General features: G+C 34.5%; 1 protein-coding gene across 8 annotated transcripts in view; it reads right to left on the bottom strand.

The window, feature by feature from the left end:
• Positions 1-24,442, bottom strand: part of Raskol (Ras GTPase-activating protein raskol) — a 294,929-nt gene that overhangs the window by 162,673 nt on the left and 107,814 nt on the right. For 6 of the 8 annotated variants that reach the window (XM_072887909.1, XM_072887911.1, XM_072887912.1 and 3 more), the window contains exons 1-2: positions 23,783-24,029; positions 5,627-5,739 (exon numbers count right to left, since the gene is read on the bottom strand). In XM_072887909.1, coding sequence (XP_072744010.1) covers positions 5,627-5,739; positions 23,783-24,014 — 345 coding nt within the window. In that variant the 5' untranslated portion in view covers positions 24,015-24,029. Of the gene's footprint in view, positions 1-5,626; positions 5,740-23,782; positions 24,030-24,442 lie in introns of those variants that run through there. The other 2 variants (XM_072887913.1, XM_072887916.1) reach the window with 1 other exon arrangement.

Here is a 24,442-nt window from a genome sequence, read left to right as displayed (position 1 = left end):
GAACTACCTTGTAATATTTTGTAATAATATTGCAAGTGTTCCAATTTGTCAAATATTATATGAAGGAGTAAATTAATAAAGAAAATCATGTTATGTAAAATTCAATCAAGAAGATTGAGTTAAGTGAATTGTGACATGAGTTATTATACTTATTAAAGAATTAAATGTATCTGAAAAATAATTTTCAACACAAGATAAAATCTTAAAGGATAAAAAATTAATATTATAACAAAAGAAAATTAACTTTTCAACTATGAAATTTCTGCAGAAATTTCTTATTACGTGTATATAGTTAATCACCCATTGTGTTTCGAAAAAAATGTATTTGCAGGATAAAAGCCGGAGTAACATGAGACAAGCACTTTAGGGGTTCAAAGAGAGAGAGGTTTGCGATTGGTTTGCGTAGATGAGAGGCAAGGAAGATATCCTTGGGTGCATCAAGGGAGCCATTATCGAGGGATGAAAGCACAGAGAGGGTGCGCGCTATCTTTCGAGACACCCTGTGCATAATTTATCACCAGAATGAATCAGGTTTGCTCGTGCGTATCGAGTCTAACCGCGATGCATAAATCGGGACGAACGAACGATAATAATATGCCATCGTCGAATCTGCAGTAAAAAAAAAAAAAAAAAAAAAAAAACATCTTTCTTCATCTTGCACCAAAAGAATATTCAAATAGTTTCACGGTAAAAGGTGGCGAAATTAAAATAATCGTTAAAAAAAAGGCTTCTGTCAGTCTTATGTGAAAAGTTCAAAAAAGTGTTTTCTATAAAATATATATAAAATATATATTATAAAATATATATTAAAATAGGAAAAATAAATTACATTAAAATTCAATCAAATTACATTTCAGCGTGATTAAAGATTAAATTATATTAAGAAATATTAATTAACAAATATGTTTGCGAAACGCAATATGCTTTGACTTAGTGCACTCAGTAGATTAAGCATGCGCGGTACAATTTCCCTGCCCGCATTTCCATAGCTAATACCCCCGTTCACGTTCGCTTACCTTAATCTGCTTACTTAGATCTTCATTGTTTCGTGATACACAACGAGCATGGTACGTACGCAACTTAGGACCGTAAAGTCGGTGCTAATGAATTAACACAACCAAAGCAATGAAATCCTTTTGCTTCTTACGAGTCGTCACGTTTCCGGAGCAGGATGTTGAGGATCGTAATAAAACGCCGTAACAAAAGCGCAAGAATCGCGACGAGGCTCTGAGTGTTTCGAAATTCGTTCGACATGTCAAAGCGGTTTTGTAACTTTAACCAAATTTTTATTAGGCACCGTAAAAACCATATCGGAATTTTGTGGGAAGAGTAACTTTCCCACCTCATTTTGTTTCCTTCGATGTATAGGCAAGAATTATCGCGCATTTAATTTTTCATCTTCATATCTCTTGGTGATAAAATCGCATCTCATCTTGATAATTTGGAGTAGAAAAAAAAAAATATTATCTACAATATTTTAATAGTTTCGTCAACTGACATCTACTTTCCACCTTTGTCATTGAAGAGAAAAAAAAGCTTCTTAGGTCATAGACTAAAAAAAACCTTCACTGGCCGTTAACCCCGTTTCTCCAAGGTGGTCTCAGCGACAAATAACGAAGCAGGGTCCTGGATCCCTTGAATGTGATTACACGTTGAAGGAAGGAAGGGACTAAGAGAGAAAGAGAGGGGAAAGAGGAGAAAGGGGAAACTGGGTGCTTGTCTTGATTTAGTAATAACAAGGCACGATAGTAGTGGAGATATGCGACTGACTAGATGAAGTTCACCGACAAAGATAGAGACAGACAGGAAGGGAGACGCAACACGAGATGAGAAAGCAAGTTCTCAAAGTAAGGAACTGAGTACACGACGAAGGTACTAATCAGGGTCTCGCGTCTGTTTCGCAATGCGATGAAATGCCGGAAGAGCTATTCCTGCGACAGACTGCTACATCAAATCTACCGAAATCTTCATGAGTCAAGTTGCACGTCTGAATGATAATTCAGTCGGCTCGCTTAAGTTCGTATCCATATTCTCATTTGTCGTATTAAAGATCGTAATAAAGATTTTATATAGCCTCTCGTAGATTCGCTCTATGTAATACGAATACTGTAAAATATGCACACAGTATATAACAAACTTTCTTAGAATTACTATCAATTCACATCAAGTTTGATCGTACAAAAAGAAGTTTTTCTTCAAAAATTTTCGCGGCACAGATATCCTAAAATAGCCAAGTTTAAAAAAAAACCTGCGAGATAATATTGATCATTTGTGAAATATTTAACTGAGATTTTTAACCACGTAAAAACGGAAAAAATCTCGCGCGAATCAAGTTTATTGGCAAATCTGAAAACTGATTCTTGGTAGAACCTACTTATATCGATATATTAATTTGGAAAATAAATTATATGAAAAAATCACGTTCATAAATATATCATAATTTATTTTCCAAATAAATTGTACAAAAAAAAATCGCGTTCATAAAAAGAATCATGAATAATACTAGTAAAATAATACTAGTTAAAAAACATGATATAATAATTTAAACTATGAGATGGAAGATGTGTGGAAGTAAGTTTATTCGGCAACGTGATTAAGATTAACTAAATCCGACAGTGCGTATATCGCGAGAGTTTCTTGAGGGTTAAAGGCCAACTTCGGGGATTTACAAGGACTTCTGACTGCACGAGAAGGCAACGTTTCAGAGAACGGTCGATTGAATGGATTCAGACGATACACAAGTTCCGGTTCCTCGTTATATACTGACGGCAACGTAGCAGTTTCCGCGTATAATACACAACTCTTACAAATCGCATATTCAACTCGATCTTTGATTACTGAACCAGAATTGTATACCAGTTATTACCAAAGCGTGCTGTCGAAAATGATAAGAGAATTGCAAACTGATCGTCCGATGCGTTGTATTCGCGAATTAATTTTCTTTTTGCCTTTACTTTAATTCATTCGAGTTGTTAATTACAGTTGCGTTTTAGTTTTAAACGGAATAAAATATGATAACAAAATTTAGTTAAAATATAGAATACAAGAAACGTTTTGAAACAATTATAGTACAAAAGCGAGTCTTTTATAAAAATCGATTGAATAAAATTTTAAATACTTTAAGTACTTAAGATTTTAGATTTTTAAATTAAATTTAAATTTAGCTCTAAAATGTATTAATACAAATATAATACAATGACAATAAAAATAAATGATAGAAAATGTAGATATAATATATAGATCTATTATTTTTAAGTAAAATATTTAGTATAATTACATATTTATTACATCGTATAAATTGAACTTGTCTTGTTATCGAAAAAAAATCTTTGTCACAAAGAAGAAACCACCTGCAACCGCGATTGTTGAATAAGGACAGAATATATAGAAATAAACTCGCGAAACTCTTTCTCACACTAAATACAAGTAGAAAAAGTTGCGCTCTCTGCAGAGTAAATTTTACGAAAGTCTCAGACGGCCCTAAATACATAATAACTACCATTTATGCCGGCTAAAACATGCCGTCGCGAAATCGAAATGACGGAATGTGAGTATTTTCGCAACTACAACTTAGGCACCATAATATTTCATCACTACGTGGAAGTATCTTGAGGTGCTATTGTAAGATTCGTGTATTAAACTTGAAAATACAAGAGAATAAAATTCTAGCAAACATATTTTTACAAATTTACAAATTTAACAAATAAATTATAAAAATATATTTTTACATATAACTAAATAAAAAAATAAATCAAGCCATTATTAATTTTTCAAAGTTACTGTTTCATAGAAATTTAATATTTTTTTTATATTTTACGTATTTCTTATACAGATTTCAAATATTAGATATTATCAATACAGCTACTATCTATAATGTATGTAGATATTGCAATCGTTATACACGTCATTGTTACAAAGTTTAAAATGTTAATATAGCTGTCAATATTTGAAACATCTGTCAATATTTATAATTTAGCGATCATGCAAAGACTCTGTGAACTATGCCGGCATGGGAAAGTCTCGGATCGGAGGAAAGTAGCTTTCGCTGTGTATAACCGAAAATAATACGCTTCTTCGAATAACGGTCGGAGTTCACATTTCGACGGGGCAAGAAATGGAAAGAAAGAAATTGAGAAATACCCGAAAAGATATAGAAAAACGGAATGATTTCGAAACATGAAATTCTCGTCATCTCACGTTTCTTATCTATATCTCGTCCTTTTTACATGTAAGTTGTTTTGAATTACGATTTCGCAAAATATGAATTAACAAACGAAAGTGAAATTAAATAATTAAAAGTTATTTTACCCAAATATAAAACATAGAATTAAATATCAATTACGCGTATCATTATAAATAATAGTTACGTAAGTACGTAAAATGTACATTTACAGTAAAATGTACATTTTGTTACACGATAATATGGAGAAATTTTATTTGAATCTTTTATTATCCATTGCAGAAAGGAGAAGTTTATAGTCGGTTGTAAATTGTGTAGCTTGCAAGTTTGACGGACTTTCTCGTGACATCTGAGGTAATTTTATATGTTTGCGTTTCTAGGAGCCAGAGAAGCCATTCTTGTAAAAAGTGTTTTATACGTCTTTATATATTTGTTTTGTCAAGAGCAAAGCGCAGTGAAAAATATATTCTTTATGTTTATATAAATATCTAATAATATTTGCAGTATCACATTGGATAACTCATCATTGTATCTAAAACAAATCTCTCATCTGCATTTAAGAACAAAGGAATTTAAGAGAATCGCAGAACTGCCGAGTGAAAATAATCTCAAAATACGTCGGTTCGTTCACAGTAGGATTACGGGACCGAATTCGTGCAATTCACTCTTGCTCTTGACAAAAAATAATACGTAAGCCATATAATAAATAAGCCGAACGGAACATCGAGCGCAGCGAAGCAGCGGAAATCGCTGTACTATAACATGGTAGTAGAAGTCGTTTTTCCTGAACGGAGAGACTCGAGAATCGACCCTCGAAGAATTCAATAGCAACGCATATCGAACGATCCGTGGTTACGGATAGAAGTCCAAAGTCTTTAAAGCGTTTCATGTGTCCGGTTCATGTCAGTCAATAGAGTATAAACTTTCTAATCGAATTAGAGGTCGACGCTCCTTCGCCATGGCATTTTACCCGACCCGATCAAACAGGTTCTCTGTGCCAATTTGAGGATATTGTTGTGCACGTAAACAACAAACGAGGAGCGGTTCGCAAAATAACTTGGACACTCTTGAACTGGGGAAACTCTTGAAATTGAAATTATACTCAATTGCAACTTTCGCGAGTGACTTTGATGAAATTCGCACGAGAGAATCTAATTATTTTCCTCAATTCTCAATTCCAGAAAATTCAATATAATTTTAATAGTCGAATGATATTTTATATACTATCTAAAAGAATTACATTTTATGTCAACAAAATAAAATATTACAAAAATAAATAAATAAATAAAGGCGGAAAAAGAAGCAGCGGTGTAAATCTAGGATGATGTTTGTAAATCCGTTTCGCGTCTTACGAGAATATCACATGTAAAACAGAGAAAACAAGACGTTCGCAGGAAGGATAAATCCCGGGGAATCAGAAAAGCTTTTACGGTAAAACATACTCACCGCCATGTCCTCGCTCCTGTAAGCCGTGAGGGTCTGCTCGTCCTGCAGGAGGACGCAGTAACAAGGTTCCCAGCATGCCTCGCTGGCGGCCTCGCCGATGCAGCATTCGGCCTCTGCAAAAGAGAAAGATGATCCCTTGTGAATAACACCGGCAAATAGACCCGGCACCGACGACACCCATTGTGCGTATCGTCGTCCTACGAGAGAGTAAAGTCAACGGTCAAGAGAGTGACTTACAAGGATAATAGACCGGTCAATTATCCTCGCGAGAGACATTGAACATAGGGAATGGATATATCGATTGCTTTTCCATATTTGTATCGGTGAATTGCGATTATGGCTTACAAAATAACATGTATCAGAAAAGACGAAATAATATAGCTGTCTCGCGTTGCAAATCGAAAGAATGTGGAATGGCATAATAATCCACAGACGTTTGCATGTTTCCATGAAACAGAAGAAAGAAGCTGCGAAAAAAAAAAACATAAGATTAGCTAAATATAATTTTAACTAAAACTATTTTTAAAGATGTAGAAAACAAATAAAAAAGGCTATTTCAGTTCTCAACGATTAATTAAAATATATATTTTCAAAATTAATAATATATAATTTAAAATATGCTGAGAAGTAACATTTTGTTTTCAACTTGCTCGCCGAAACTTGACTCCCCTTTCAGTTTTCAATTGTATACAAATCAGAAATGATTGATGACTTGAAAGCAACCACTATTTCGCCAAGTTTATCTTCGCGGTATCTATATTTTAGTTTACTACATTCTGAGACTATGATTTATGACGAACGCATATAACCATCCAAGATTTATGCATAGACATGTAACAACATTATCACGAAACACATTTCTACAATACAAAAGCATGAACGTATTCTATTTGGGAAGCACGGTGCACCGAAGAATAAGCGAAACGTGTTTCTGGTAGCTTAAGGGAAAATAAATTCCGTTATTAGAAAATTGTTCGCTATCGTTTATGTACACGAGATACGCGATCGATACTTATGCGTAAATACATTATTTAAGAGACTTTCTGAGTCATGATTGCCGATGCAAGTGATATGTTGAACACACAACGGACACAAGCGCAATCTTGTTCTCAAGCATCTTATTTATGGAGTATAGCACACATGAAACCCTCACCTTGCATTACTATAAAATAATTTCGCGAGAAATAGTATGGTTTCGCAATTTTTTCCTACGAAGATTCGAAAAGTATTCACTGTAGAAACTGCAATCAGAGACATCATCGTAGACAAAGTGTCGGGATATACTGATTTTAGTCGGTATTGTCTAACGATTGGTATTGTTTTTGTGAGAATGCAGAGGCGAACGAAGGGTAAAAAAGCGCGAAGAGAGATTGGAGTAGGTATACAAAGCGACGGATTTAACAAAGTTTTTTAATTCCACGATGTGCTATCAAAAACGGAGAAAAATTATTCAATATACAGTTAGAATAATTTAATATTAATACAGTAAGAATTTAATAGTGTGACATATATATACTTACAATAATTTAATATTAATAAAACATAATAAAAGAAAATGAAAATTATATGTATACTTTATATATTTATGTTACAAATACCTGTATCAGATTTTTGATCATTTATGTTTTGTGAGAGAGTAATTTGAAAACATTTTTAAAAATATTTTAAGAATATAGTATTAAATAACCCCGCCATATTACAAGAAAAACTGTGCAAACATGATCGATATAAAATTATAGGACACTTTGTGAAACCTACATTTCTTCGGGGTTCCTGCACTTTTAACGGAAATGTTATTTGACACAGACAATTACATCATCCATTATCGAGTACTTGCGCTTGTGGTGTGTAATCTTTAAAATATGAAATTAATGTCTGAAAAATAAAAAAAAAATCATTTTTTAAAAAGAATTCTAAAAACATATCTTACGATCTAAATAATGTAATATTTAATATTTATAACAATAAAATTGAGAGGAATTTAGTCTCTAGATAGTTTTTAATTGTAGCATTTCCTTTAATCTATATATTCCGTTTTATTTTAATTTTATTAATTACATAAAAATTGCACAAATTATTTAAATAACAATTTTTCGTATCTCAATTAGATGGTAACTAAAACAGAATATTTGACGATTATTATATAAAGCCGCAACAACGTGTTGCCGATGGCAAATGTCGATTTGTTGACCATCTAGTGAAGTGAAATTGTTCATCCAACAGAATCACGGTGCTTATGCGAACTTACGAAGATTACAACCGCGAGAGTACGTTTAAACAGCGACGTGCAAACGAATGAACGGTTCGCAGAAATAACACGAGAACGCCGGCTTATACTTACATTAGACCAGACCGCTAATAGCGGTAAACACAATGAACAGAGAACGAAGGATGAAAATTTGACGTGACTACGATAGAGTAGCCATGTGTACAGAGTAGCCGACACGTGTGTTTCTTACAGCAACGTAAGATGCTACATGTTGACAATTTTATGATTATTAACGCACTAGCATGTATTCTTTGTTGCGTTTTATTTTTGCTCATTTTTAATGACATAACGCGCAAGTCATACCGACATATGATTGCTATTCGATGATTGGCATTTCCTAACCACATTGTATACTTCAATTCACACCGCGTCGACCAACGGTATTAGCGATCCAGCATAAGTATAGATGTCTGTGGCTGAGAGAAGCCCATGCGGCTGACGAGCAGTGCCGCTGTTGATACCGTTGAATGCTGCGGTACACTCCCGTTTAGACGGATATAGGTGTTAATTGCAACCAGCCGCAAGATGCATTATGTGATGTATAATAATCCAAGAAGATCATTATTTTTCGTTTAATTAATAAAAAATATATTTGCGCATTAAAAGACAGTAACTTTTTATATCGCTAGTGAAAAGGTTATAGTAATTAACAATATATACTTTTTTCATATATTTTCAAAATCTTTAATTTTTATATTAATATATTAATATTTAATATTTTTAAAAAATTAATATATTAATAGTTAATTTTTATATATAATATTAATCACAGTTTTTTACAAAATTCCGAAATTTTGCGATACGTTATATTTCGATGTAAAGCTATTGAACAAGAGCTACTGGCATATAAATCAAGCAGGAGTTGACGTACATACTATCTCTCTCAATAATATTGTCATCTCACTTTCCTATTCCGAGTCTGTGATTTCACGAATATTGAAAAATATATATCGTCGGAGAGGGGGGGAGAGGGGGAGGAAAGCTACCCCACTCCCGCGGGTGCCATCGCAAAAAGTTCCTAAATGATTAGTCTCGCTTGGCACTAAATTTTTCGTTACTTTCTGCCGCCACGCTTTTTCCATAATGGACGCCGTCCTATATTCTACACGAGATATCGCATTACTTTTATAACCGACGAAATTGTTCGCCCTGCCTCCGAACACTCGCGGCACTTTACGGTCCTCGCGAAACTTTTGTACGTATCGCCTCCTACCCCCCTCCTCCCCGTATATACAATATTTCTCGGTAAAGCTCTGCGTAGTTAGTTTCTTTACATTCTTTTCTTTTTTAACGAATCCTGAAAAAAAAGTTTCCACGAAATGCCGTAATCAACATCTGTACTTATGCTAATAGTTAGCAGGCTATTCCAAAACAGTTTTCAACGTTGCATATATGTATATAAATACATATCAGTAAAAAGTCCTTAAAAATCAGTAAATATCTTTTTAATAAAATGTATTAAAATAGTTTTATTCAAATAGTTATCAATAAATAAAATTTTCTATCTAAAATAATAATATATACGTTATATTATTTTGTTTATATATTCTATTTTTTTCATATTTATCTCTATAACTTATTCAATACATTGTGACCTTTTTTTTTTAAGATAAAAGTATTGATCGAGATGCTTCTTTTCTTTGCTTTTCAGTTAATATAAAAGTCTCACTTCGTTTGATATTCCTACTTGCTCCCGGAAAATAGCAACGTGGAATATCAAGTTTGAAATTTATCAATTTTTCAATATTTCTGTTATCATTGAATTTATAAACTTTCCGCTGAAGAGAGGCAACGAAGTAAAAAATGACGACGTTACATTGTTGTTCGTTAAAATTTTTATACGTCAAAGATTTCACAAAAATCATGAAAAAATGCAAACTGCATTTTTTCGAGTTTATATTAACATTGAAAACTGAATATCGTGAAATCTCATATCGAATTTAAAAATTCTTTGATTTTCTTACCTATAACCTAGACACGTGTGTGCATTCCCAGATATATTTTTCTGTTCGTGTCCTCGACATTTTTATGAATGCATGCTAAGTGTCGCCACGAAGTCTCCGACGCATATATGGATCACAATGAACAATGCTGCACCGATGAGAGACGATACAAGTTCCGACGATTACGATGACGATTAGAATTTAAAGCCGGCGAAAGGTTAGCCACTCTTATCAACGATTAATCGATTCCATACACTCGTCCTTGAAACTTGAACAATCGATACATGTACTGCGCCGGTTCAACGAGACGGCCGAGCACGGTGAATGGAATGCAACGAAAAGCTTTTTAATCGCGTGATTTCCACATTTCGCTAAATGGATTTTTTTAATTCATCCTCAATACATTAAATCAATTTTACGTACTACAACGATATTAATCGATATCCATCAAATTTCATATGTACAGTAAAAATCAATTATATAACAATAAAATTTTCATATATGAAAGCGCAATCATTAATATAATATTAATTTTATTAACAAAATATTTAAACTGCAAAATGAGTATAAATTAAATAAAGATAATATTTAGTTCAAAACATTTTTTTAAAAAGGTATATAATTTACAAGATTAATATTAAATATTTTAAAAGACACATAAACATATTTATTAAAATTTGAAAAATATTTTTTATAAAATATTGTTTAACATCTCGAATTTTAATTATTATTTTGTAAATATATAATTGCATTTGCTAGAAACTAGAATTAGCAAATTGATTGAAACAATTGAAATTTATGCAAATATGGATAGAAATTATAATAGTGATTAATGATTTGCAAAATGATTCACTATCATAATCCAAGATACATAATTATGTAACATTGTATAATGTTGCATGTTAATAAGGATATTAATTAGCAATTGATTATTAGTTATCGTTATTGAATTGCGAGATTGTAATACATTATTTTATATCTAAACTTTAGATGTTTAAATTATAGCGTAACTTTTGAAGTTAATTAATAAAAAAAATTATTGTCAAGAAAATTTTCAATAACCTGTGTCGTTATTTCATAGAATTTATCCTACGCGAGAGTTCGATTTCATAGCTACGACATAAAATTACATTGTACCAAGTTTCTCACGGAAATGATGACGTCGCGACAACGACGACGGTGACTCTACGGATGCTATAGAAGTTTCGTGAACTTTGAAGTATACATAGTTCTCGCGAAGCAAACTATATATATCGAAAAGGGAACTGGACGAAGATAACAAAATTTACGAGACACTGAATGACGAAAAAAAAATGATGAAGAAACTAAGAATGTAGTACATAAAATAATATTAAAATAAATACAAAAGGAACAGCTGACAATGAGAAACAGCGATTTAATGGACATTAAACAATTCTGTAGATTTTCTGTACTTAACGTATGAAAGACTTTTCTTATGGTATTATTTTGCGTTAATAATATGAAAAAAATATGACCGTATATTTCTGAAAAAAAAAAAAAAATTTTGAAAAAATATTTCTTAAGCAAAGCAAGATAATTAAACTCAATTTATTATTTAGAAAATACATTTTCTTATAATAAAATTTATATTTTGTTTTACGCTAAAATTAAATCAATTTTCTAAAACTATATTCTTTTTTTCTAAGTATTAATTCTTTCTCTCTCTCTCTCTCTCTCTCTCTCTCTCTCTCTCTCTTTCTCTCGACATGTGAGAAAAAATTTTCTACAAAGTTTTCTGGTCGAGGGCTTTGCACAGAATAACGTTATAATGTCTCGTGTCGTAATGTATTCAAATATATTTATGGCAGCCATAAATGCGAACATCGCGAAATAATATTTATACACTGATACATGTGAAACGTGGTTACCGAATCGAACTCGGAGATACGACTTTGTACCGGGGATCTTTTATTCATTTTTCTATCGATAAATGATAATGGCATCGTCATAAGATCGATACGACATTACGTAGCTGCTTCATCTTTTTGTTTGGAAAACTGGCCTCGTAAAATCAATACGACGACGCTTCTGCCTTTTTATATCTCATTGTAACCGGAAGAAACGAGTTTATTCTACAACGAGGTTACGATAATGCATTATCGATAGTCGACCAGATTTTTTGCAACCTTCTTGCACTCTCAAATTTTGACAAAGTGCCATGTCGTAAATATCACAATGTATGAAAAAATTTAATCTCATTATTTGATGAGAGAGATGCTTATTATTTCTATCTGATACTCTGATGTATATGATTATCTTTCATATATTTTATATATTATATATTTTATGTATTTATATATTTTATCTTTTTATATTTTTACTATCACACAACATAATTTGTAACAGAGATATATTATCAAACTCTTATCTTATCTTGCAATTTTAATTGCGTTTTTTCTTTTCTACCAAAGAGCTAACTGAACGTTTCATTGCGTAAATGTATCCGATTATTCATAACATAAATCTCACCCATCAACATCATAAATCACACTTCACTAGCGAATCTCGACATTTTACAGTTACCTTCCGCGTGTGAACGCCTGATCTTTGCGAATGTTATTTCGTTGCTTTGTCATGGCGTTGTTCTCTCGCTGGAGCGAGCTATTTCCGCGTCAATCTCGCAAGGTCTTCGCATCTACATAATCAGCCAGCCACGTCAAATAGTCGAATGCCGAGAGGCTCCCGAGAGAAATCGGAAACAAAATACGTAGTATATGTATGTGCACAACCCAGTATACGAGAGTCAACCATTCTTCTACGAGCGGATAAAAAATGGGATGCCGTAATAAAATTGGAAATATTCCGCCATCTCTCTCTCTCTATCGTCGAGTCCTTTCTTTCTTCTCGCAGCACGTGCTGAATCTGTGCCGCCTCTTTGCATTTTTCTCCGCCTGTATGCCGAAGAACCACATATATGTATGTACGCGCGACATTCCCGCAGGACTCCTCGCAATAAATTCCAATTTCTGCGTATTCTATTCCGATCCGTCTATTTTGAATGCGGTCGCGTCACTCTCGAGGCTCTCCGCTCTTTTTGGCAAAGAGATTAGACCTCCCGCGTCAAAAAATTCATACAAAAAGGCAGGCAAGCGGAAAAAAATTTTTGCAGATAGAAAATAAAAGCTTGTATTATTTAATAACTATAAATGCAAATTTTTTTCTGTCAAAACTACTGCATATATATCTCTTACAAAAATAATAAACTTTTGAGCTATTTCTTTGTAAATATTTTATTTTACGTAAAATCTTAAAACTTCACCTCGTCATAATAATTTACAATCCGTGTTAAATCTCATTTTAATTATTGTGATAAAACGATTTTGTTACTATATATTTCTTAGTTTTCGCCTTCTTGCCTTTTCCACTCTTATTTGTACATCTCGTTATCCTTGGAAGCGTTTTATTTCCCGAGAGCAGAACAAATATCCCCGTCTACGTATAGTTATATACCTACACAACACGGAAAGTGTAAATCGCTTAATTTTGGCCCTCTCGCTTGTTCACTTAATATTCCATATCCGGCTAAAAGTCCGCTACAGGCGTCTCGAGAGCGCGCACGTCTCTACGCTCGTATTTGCACGGGAACATAGAAAGACAGATGAGGGATGATGGTAGACGGAGGCGGGAAGCATCCTCCTCCGGGCTCGTCATTCTCTCGCGATGAAGCCACGTCCTCACGTGCAAGAGTTACGGAAGAGGCGCGCCATCCAGAGAGTCGCGCATGTTGCGACTGGCAAGTACTTGTATCGCGGACTAATTAAATCCGCCGAGTAAATTAAGAGAACGTCACGCGCGCCTTTATTGCCCACTTAACGAGGCCGGATTCAATCAAAGACAGATCGAATGCGTTTTTCTTGGCGACATGCGGTCTCGCTAATCGTATTTGCATGATACAAAATAACGAGAGCGCAAAAATGTCGGACGAGAAAATCAAGACAAGTGTCAAAAAAGAAAGACAGAACAGTTGAAACGTTGTCGCGAGACTGTAGATGAAAACCTCGAGAACAAGGAATGTCGAGTGGATGTCACGAGTGACATAAATAACTGTATAAGAGTGCGAGATTAAAGATATTATTCATGCACTTTTATAATTTATAATTTGCAAATTATGTTTGAAAACTCGTCACGAATCGTCAGCTACAAAAATAAAAAATTCTCATTTATTAATATCTAAATAAAATTTCACGTGCAGCAGATAACGTGTGCCGTCAATCGTAATCCTGGCGATGCTTTGAATATTAAGGAAAGACAAAGAGGCGACAGGTGAAAAGCCCTCCAGCTTACCGGAAGCAAGCTGCAGCCTCTTTTCCTCGCGGGAGAACAGTCAAGACGAAGAAGTGTGAAGTCCATCTGCGCGCGTGCGCTTCTATCTCGATTCGAGATTATTTCTGCGGTCCTCATTAGACTCACGTCAGGCTCGGATAGTTCATTACTGGCGATCTTAACTGTGACCTGCTCTTTTGCAAGAGAGCTTTTCCTCCTTTCCCCTTTTCTCTCTCCTCGCTTCTCTTCGCAATCGTTATCCTATATTATACACATACGCTCGCGTCCCGATTTTCCGCACTTCTTTTGCAAGAAGATATATTACGCGTATACGATACGATATATATGCTGCCTTTTCACCGTTAATTGATAAGCACGATACACAGGAACACATGCTGTCAAACGGTTACATTGGCAATAACGACAGGTGCCGACGGCGCAGCGCATTGTGAGGCCGGTGCAAGACTGTATTACAGTCATTACGTCATTGGGTAGACGCCGCAAGGGTAGAGAGCGCATAAAGTGTAAATTGTTACATGTTGCATGAGAATGAGGTTACGACGTGTATGTCGTTTCAAGAATTGGTCCAATCTTATTTACATAGAACGCACTCGACCGTAACGTATGAAATCTATGAAAACTAGAATCATTTTGAATTGTTTTGCAACTTACAATATAATTTTTCAATTTTTCCATTTTACCGCAAATCGATATTGTTACTGTGAAAATTTTTAAATAATGTATATTGTTCGAAGTAACAATTCGCGTTTTTAAAAAACAATTTTGTGTGATATTATGTGTGTGCGTTACACACATCTTATCATCGAAAGTTATTAATTGTTCGAGAAAAAGCTATATAAAAATCGTAATAAAATTAAAAATTTTTTACCAAATTTTTATCCCAAAATAAAAAAAGTATTAAAAATTTTAATTAGATATATCTTTCAATTTAGTTCTCAAGTAAGATTTGAGTTACATAAATTTAATTTTTATATCTTTTAGCGATCTTAATAAATTACAATTCTATAATTAAAATAATAGTTTTTATAAATCAATATTTAAAAAGAATCTTTCTATAGAAATAATGACATAATAATGAGCAACGTGATACTTTTCAATAACGTGCAACATAGCCTTTATGAATGAATTGGCTTCTGGCTTTATTTTCTTAAGACCTTTCAGATGAAATATTGGTTCATCAGCCTGTAAACAGTGTCTGTGCCAGATAAAGGCGAGCCAAGCAGATGAAATCTGTCGCGTCCTACCACAGAAGTCGCTTCCAATAGAGGATCTTCTGAGTCATTCACAAAGGTGTCTATCGCTCTCAAAAGGCTATCTTTTCTCCGATCATCTACGTTTCTTTTCTTCAATCCGTTTCTTCGAACGATTCGATATCAAATCGCTCGTCGTTACAATAGCAATTGAAAGGGTAGAAGAACGAGATTCCTGTTTTATTGTTCAATCAGCATATCACGTCTCGCGCACAAAAAATAGAGAAAAAAAATAAAGGAAAAAACCAAGTAATATATAATATTATATAAAAAGTATATACATATCTATAGTAATTTATTTGTTAGATTCTTCAGCAAATTTTTTTTGCAGATCAAAAGAAAGCTTTTTAATTTTCTTTATTTTAATATGTAATTATCATATAACATCATAAATAATTAATAATATAGACAAAAATGTCTCGAAATAATCGAGTTACGAATAATCCATTTACTAAATGTGATTCTTTTAGGAATCAAAAGAATTTTCAGCATGAAGGAAGCATTTGAACTGAGTCTTTATCTTTTAATTGTCTCTTTTAATCATCTCTAACAATATTAGTTGTCCTTTCTTGAGCTCTTTGAGTTTTCCTTAACTTCCATAACTTCCTTATTTCATGTAAAAATGAAAGTAAAGTCGGAATTGACTCGACATACAGTGCTCCCTTTCTATCCGATCCCTTATCAAGAAACTTAATTCCACGCTGACTGCGCCGCACCTTGGAATTCGCGGCAGACTAGAGGGAGAAATCGAGGAATACTAATTCCGTTAGTAAACTTCGGACGACTTCGCTTCTTGCCGTTTCGCATTTCGAGTCGACAGGCTGGCACAATTGCTTTAATTGTCAGTCTCAATTGTGGCAAATACTCAGAAATCTAGTCTGTATCGCGTTGTCTCGAAAATGTGCACGGAAATCCAATTTATTAAATATAATTAGGTCATCGGATCATTTATTAACTCTTATGAAAAATTAAAATGTCGAGTAAAGTATCTCTCTGTGTAAAATGTCAACGTAGTCGCGAGTGCGCCAATTTGCGAACATAGTTTGAACGTTTCATTTACACAGTGATAAACCATGTCGATTGCAGCAGGCAAATAGCGAGTATCACGATTTGCAAATGGATCGCACGCGTGTGCGAGCGGCGTCAATGGGAAATGGTGTCGTTATCGTATAACATCTGGCGATCGGTTAATTTAATTGCCTCTCAACCACGATTTCTATTGCGGGAGAAATAATTTGATGTCACGTGTCCGAGAACATTTGCCATGTCGCTTTGTGTCTCTTCAAAAAGCTCTAAATATATAAAAATTAGTAACATCTTTTAAAAAACTCGAAAAATGTATAAAATCGTTTATAAACACACGCATATGTGTGTACAAAAAGATAGTAAATTATATATATCTATAAAGATTTTTCTTTATTTTTTTCCTTTCTTTTGAAAGAGAAAAAGAAAACAAAAAGAAGAGATTATATAATATAAAAATCACGATTAGCGAGCAAAGTTCATTGGTATTACTCTTTGTATAGGATTTACAAATAAAAAAAATATATTTAACGAGAAGGCTAAATTAATGTACGCTGATAAAGATCGAAATGTGTTGGGATATTTATACGAGTAATCAAGGAAAATTATTTCCATCAATTTAGCATATTGATTAGCAGCAGAAACAAGACAGAGGGTGTCGGCTACATGCGCGATTTGCTATCGCGTTGCTAGCAGCCAGTCAAAACATCTGGTATAATCGGAACGTCGAACCCGAACAATTTCCTGGTTTTAATGAAACCGACATCGACGAATGCGATGCGTTCATTTCGTATAATTAATTTCTGTCGCGCCATAAACTCACTTTTCAAGCTATCCTATATTTGGCTCGAAACTCGCATCCGTATTTGCATTTAAGGAATAGAACGAAAATTCTAGATAGAGAAGTTACTTCATTAAATTAAAGTAAAAAAAACTTTTGAAACACACATTTAGTAAGTTTAGCGATTAAATTATCTTTAATAAAAACTTTATGATTTTATGTGTCTGTTGTATGCCTTTTTTAAAATTTTAAAGATTATTATATCTCAGCAATAAAAACTATAAATTAAGATTCCCTTAAAATACAATGTAAAATATAAATTAATCAGTTTGTAATTATTTGTGGAAATTACGAGACAATCAATTTTGAATCGTTAAATCTTTTTTTAAGAATTTTCTTATAGCATCACGGAGGTGTTTATTTGAATAGACAACGCATTTAAATAAGATAAAAGACTGCGAATTTTCTAACTGCGCGATCCGTACGACTGCGGCTGACACTTCCATTAAAAGAGAGAATTCGTTGCATCTACAATGACAGAACAGGTGAACAGACTCTGGTGCAGCGCGACCAGTAATGAGAAGTTAAGTCAATCATGTATATAATAAAACGCAGAAATTTTTTGCTGGCTGATTTATTGAACATGCATAGCTGATCTTTATTTATTTATTATAAGTTGGCCGACATGTTTTAAACAATAGTAATCCAATACTTCTGTTTGTTGATTTATTTTAATGCAATATTAATTGATTTTAATGTATTATTTTATTGTAAAATATTTTTATATAAATTTAATGCAGTATTTAGTTATAGATTTAATAAAAAATTGTTTTAAGAATTAATGTTTTTAAGAATTAAAATAGTTAAAAATAATAATAAAAAATTAAAGTAAAATAAAATATAATAAAAAAATTAAAGTATAATAAAGTAGATAACTTATCACAAATAATATTTAGAAATTTGAATATCCACATCACTGAATTATTTCACCTGTATTCAAATATATGTTACACCTCAAATAATCTATAATAGATATTTCCCAAACAAAAGTAAGAACAAAATCAAATTGATTCATAAATTTTTCAATAATACCTATCTTTTCGCAATTCAATTTCCGTTAAAATCTCTACTGCTACAAAAGAGAAAGAGGATAACGTTATTCACGCTCTTTAGTAGACCGTAAACGAGATCGACTCGATGAAGGAAATATTCGAAGTTATGAAATATCATAACTTCGAATCTTCTCTTTTTCTTCCAATATATAATTTACTTTTTATAAGTAAAATTCTAAAAACTGTTTTTCTCTCTCATACAAAATAAGACAATTTTAAATTAGATCCAACACGCGCAAATTACTTGCGTAATGTACACAAAATTCTCGTCGCTGTTGACAAAAGATCAAAATAGATTTGAATTTTTTTGATGATGAAAAAAAAACTTTTTCGCGGAATGATGTATATCTCATCGTCACGGTCGATTGATCAAGATACATCGATTGATTGCACCGTGATAAGCATCGTATCGATATTTTTAATTGTCCGCATGAGTGATTCCACTGATGATCTCCTCATCGGATACCGACCCGACTTATAACAGAAGCACTCTCTGGCGCGGATATTCCACACAGAGATGGCTCTCACAATAACTCAATACACGCGCATCATGCGGAAACAGCCTACTCCAAGCTGGACTAATGGAATTGGTGCAGTCAATCGGACGACGCGGCGCGACGTTCTCTCATTTATCCAGGCAGCCGCGCAAAACGACCTTTTTCTCAACTTTCCTCTCAATTTTCGAATACTGCGTTGAATTATATAACAGAAAAAGCACAGTTTCATTAAACTAAATATAAAAGATTATATAAAAGATCGCGAAAAGTCACAAGAATACGGTAAAATTTCAACGCAACCGATATAAAATAGCACATCGGCATTAAAAACAAAATAAAAATACCTCTCCGTAATTAAAAAGCTTCTAAAATTCTAGAAAATACATACATAACAGATATATTTATTTTTTTGTAATTTTTTTCTTTATCAAAAGTTTTGAAGCCTACAGGCTCGTATAGTTCGTTCTTACATTACGATCACTTTAAGGAAGATCTGAAAATATTATATAATCTTACTCCGTACTGATGGGTCACTTTTGTCTGTGATTTTTCTAACAACTCCAATTTCTCGAAAACAAGTAATCATAAAATAATATATTTAAGTAAATTATTTTTCAAATTTTTTAAAACACTTTTACATATTAATAAACTTATCGAAAATACTGACCCACCTGTACAGTTAGAAGGTGCCAAAAATAACAATACGGAGTAAGGGTTAAATATAAGAACATGAACTATGAATACCAGCCTCTCATTTATATTACAATATAAGTCTTGATTTTTGAAATTTCAACTTTCATTACATTGTCTGAATAATTATCCGTACCTCCTTATATCAATTGCATTTTTCAGCTTTTCTAATATGTATTCATCCGCATCAGATTCCCCCGCGTATCAAAGAGATACATATTCATCTCTACTCTTCCGTATCATTTCGCGAAACACCCGTCGATCGTTCCTTATCCTTAACAAAAGCCCCATAAATCCAGCGTCCGTCATGCTGAGAATATAAACCGGACAGGGTCGAGGAGGAACAAATCGTAGGAAGCGACCGCCTAACGATTGCCTCGCATCAATACGTGACAGAGCAAGATCGCGCGCGGGCTCTTCCCACGTGAGAATCAGCCCCGAGTCAGTTTGCGAGCTAGCCTCGTCGTCTTCCTTCCTTCCTCGGTGCATTCGAGATGCTGCTGCTGCGAGAAGAGGCACCCAGAGCACGACGTATCGTACAACGTGTGTTTACGTCGACGAGCAGCGGCAACTCGCGCGATAGTGGACTTTCCTCACGCAGTGAGTCAGTTAGTGTAAGTGGGTAATGGAACGCGAAGAGAAAGAGCAAGAGAGAGAGAGAGAGAGAGAGAGAGAGAGAGAGAGAGAGAGAAAGAGAGAGAAGACAGCAGGACGGAAGACAGCCCGCGGTGGAAACCACCGCGTCGCGTTGCGACTCATTTACCTACATCGATTTATTGCGACGAGGATGGAGATTATATCTGCGAGCGGGATCTCTGCCGGCATTATATCTGCGCGCGGTGGATCACGATTTAATTGGTCTACGCTGCGAATCGATCTCGTAACAGTTTCCTTCCCCCTAGCCCCGCTACCCCGCGCCCTCCTGGTCCGGTCGCCCACGGCAGAGCAAAGGAGCAGCTCGAATCCTCCATCGTTCGGATCTCTTCTATTTCGTTTACGTTGCGTCTATACCGCGCACCATGCCATGGCGCCCAGAGCGACGATTTTCTGTTTAAGTACGGCGAACACGCACATATAGGGCCCTTCGCTCTCGGGAAAAGATAGCGCGTTGTTAGATTAATAATCAGCAATTTACGCACGCCGGAAAGAACGGTGGCGTCGCTCTTTGCTTGTGAAATCAGCTGTAAAGTGTGATGGATCGAATAATATGGTAATGTGGGCGGCATCTACTTTATGTCTTGAGAAAGAAACTAGAGACGATAAAATGTCACCTTTTTCTTTTAATTACTATTTCTAAAATAGTAACTGTCAGATTTGTTCTCCATTGAACATATCGCAGTGCTTCGAAATTAATTAAATTAATTTATTAGTATTCTTACATCGAAAAGACGTAGATCTTTCCTTTATTTAAATAATATACATAAAGAGAAAGGGAGAGATACAAATATTTATGCAATGTTTATTTTCATCTCCAGCGATATAGCTTTCACGAACTGCGAGTTAACATTTCGCATCCATTCACGTTGACGCACGACAGGCGCGATCATCCGGCGTACCAGTTAATAATGCTATGCACCCAATTATCTTTATGACATGACGTCAAGGTGCGTGTCATCCGGGGTGTCATAGTAAAATCCCCAACCGAGCAAAATCCCCAGAAAATCTTGACAAGCGGTTTCACGCGGCGGTAGCCGTCTAATCCGAATGAAAAGCGTTCGCACACGCGGCGAATAAAATGTGTTATATACTTGACTGAGCACGTGCATAAATATATCGCGTGAGAAAATCGAAATAACAAGCGGAACGAAAAATTATAAATATAAAAAAATGATGACATAATGTTACGGTCATCAAACTTAATCTCGCGATAAACATATGCATAATGTATCAATAAAAATTCCAGCAGTAACGTAGAAATTTCTACCGTCGGAATTTCTATCATAAAATCAATAAGCTATTATATACACGTCGCATTTCAGAGAGAAATCACACGCATATAAATTATAAATTTTTTGCACTAATATCAAATAATATTTTAAGTTGTGTGCAATTAATAATACTGCAAACTATTTTAGATAAAAAATATCGGTTGATAATCATAAAGAACATCGTGGCCTTCTTCTTTTTTTTCCACATAATACTATTATCTCAATAATGTTATGCGCACCCACAATGTACGATTACTCTCTCTCTCTCTCTCTCTCTCTCTCTTTACCCGATTAAATTATTTAATTATTTCTTTATGGTACCCGACGCATGTCAAGGTAAATTTCTTACTGAGAAGATCCGAAGAAAATCTTGATGGGCGTTTCATTCCGTCGTTTTCACCCACGCGAAAAATGAAAAACGTTACATTGTTACGTCTACGTCAAAATACAAAATATAGTGAATACGTGGGATAAAATTCTTTTCGTATTATGTAAATAAAGATGTAATTGTAGTACTGCAATTTACCATCATTTCGTAGTAAAACTATACTCATTATTATTTTATAATAATTACATTTTACTCGAAATTTTACAAAAATTATTGATAATTTAAAGTTTTATCAGAGTAAGCGATAAAAATGTATTATGTGAGTATAAATATAACTACTTTATATAAAATGTTTAAAGTAAAGGTAAAAATTAACCGCAAACTCTCTTTAAAAAAATTATTAAAATATACATATAAATACATATTTCAATAATATTTTTCCACTGTAAAACGTTTGAAAATTATGAATAAATAATAATAAGAAGTAAAATACGTCTGTCATATTTTTGACACAAAAGCGCGGCGAAACACGACTGTTCTTTTCGCATAAACGAGTTAATAGTATTGGCTTAATAATAATCCCATGTAGAGTGCATACATTATCCGACTTGCTGCGATATACCTCGGTTAAATTACCCAATCGCCCTCCCCGGTGTGGCGTCAAGATGCATATCCGGCGTCAAGGTAAAGTCGCCTACCGAGTGAATACGCAAAAAAGCTTGACGGCCGTTTAACTTCGCGGTCTGCGCCCACACGCGCAATTGCGCGGTTAAGGCGAATTTATACGGCTCATTCTCCGGATGAGCAAAATGAACGCGTTGAATAAACGAGCTCTTTTTCTAATGCACTGTACCAAGTGCATTGTCCGACAAATTTTTATTATTAATTCAATTTAATGCAATTTCCGTAATTTTACATTAAATTGAAATAAAATTTTATTAATGAACGCTGGTATAATAAAAGTATGATTTCTATATAATATGCGCAAAATTATTTTAATTATACATTATTCTACATTTTTTAAAATAAAATCTTTTCATCCGGAGTGCGAAAGAAATTTTATTATAAAATTTTTTTTAATTTACTGTCTTTGTAGAAATATCTTACAAGTTTTTTCCGCGTCACACGAAGATCATCCAGAATGATTGGAAAGTGAATGGCACAGATACACTTTTATAATTCAATTTTACTCTTGACCACAGAAATGAATTCGCGACGGTAAATTACAGACGAGGATATCTACTTTCATGTGTGCGCGCGCGCGCGCGCATGAGATGCATTGTATGTTAATTATGGCAATTATGTGAAAGATAGCAATTGGCCTATAGACCATGAAATAATGACACAAGTGCATCGCTTTTACATCGCACACACGTTGCATAGTCAAGCGCAGGATTCTGACTCGAGCTCACTCCTGGTGGTGCCAAGATATCGCTTTAATACCTTATCTGAACCTCGAGAAAGAGAGAGAGAGAGAGAGAGAGAGAGAACACAGACACGTGTTAAGTACACGTTTAAATGACGGCCATCTCATCCTACACAAGGCGATATACGAGTTCACGGCGCCGAGTAACGACGTAAATCCTGAAAGATCGCGCGCATTTGTTACCTCAACCGGAACGAATGTGATGCACGATATTTCTGCATCTACATCTTTCGGTTTTCAATCTCGATCTCTCTGAGAATTTTACCAATTAGTCTGATCCAGTTTTTAAAAAGAACGACATTCATAGAAAAAAATATGGATAAGAATTTAAAAAAAATGTTTTAAGATCACGAAAAACATTCTCTTCTTTCACGCGATAAAATATGTAACACAAATAAAATAATGATAATAGAAATAAAATTTATATAAATTGTGTTAAATTGACTTTTAACGATATAAAGAGCAGAGAAAGGAAAATAGATAGTCATCTCAATTTTCTCGAAATCATTTTACGCATCGAGACTCGTAATCGCTCCAGAGACCTGGGGAGATTTCTGAGGGAAGACGAAAAGGAGGAAGAATATATCGTGCAGGCACATCTTACCGCAGTAATGGACCAAAATGTGAAGTGTTCCAGCGTGGATGCGGCTGTCGCACCAGGAAGCAGTGTCTACCTGCGGCTCGAAGAGAGAGAGGTCGAGGCCCTCCATGTCACTCTCGCCACAGGAATCGCTCAAGGGTTCGAAATTGCCCCCGTTGGCCCCCTCGTCCTCGTTCGCCAGCTCCTCGGAGAGGTTCTCGCCGCCGGCTCCGCGGCATCGGGGCGTCAATGCCATTTTCAGACCAACCACCACTCTCCCGCGCGCGCGAAAACCGCAAAATCTTTTCTCCTCCCCCTCTCCCCTCCCCCCTCCCCCGCTGTCCGCTTAATAAGTCTCGCGATGCATGCACTCGGTGAAACGCCAAACTTTTCTCACGGAGATATATCTTACGTGCACAGCATCAATTCCTCCACGGATTCACTTCGCCTCTTTATCGTCTTGGAACTCGCATCCTCTCCGCACTGTGCGAGTCTCACCTTTTCATTTCACGGTAACTCGCGTTCGCTCGTCTGGGGAGAATCGGTTTGAATCTTTCGCGTGTTGAAAACGATATTCACCACTGTGCGATGTGAGATATACAGAGTCCCACGTTCCTCGCGTGAAATTTTAATGACGGATTCTTTGACAAAAAAAAAAAAAAAATTGAATTCAACTTTTCTTTC

This window comes from Anoplolepis gracilipes, chromosome 3, assembly GCF_047496725.1.
Source record: "Anoplolepis gracilipes chromosome 3, ASM4749672v1, whole genome shotgun sequence".
Lineage (NCBI taxonomy): Eukaryota > Metazoa > Arthropoda > Insecta > Hymenoptera > Formicidae > Anoplolepis > Anoplolepis gracilipes.
The sequence above is the reverse complement of the archived record's forward strand: the minus strand, read 5'-3'. Positions and strand labels throughout refer to the sequence as shown.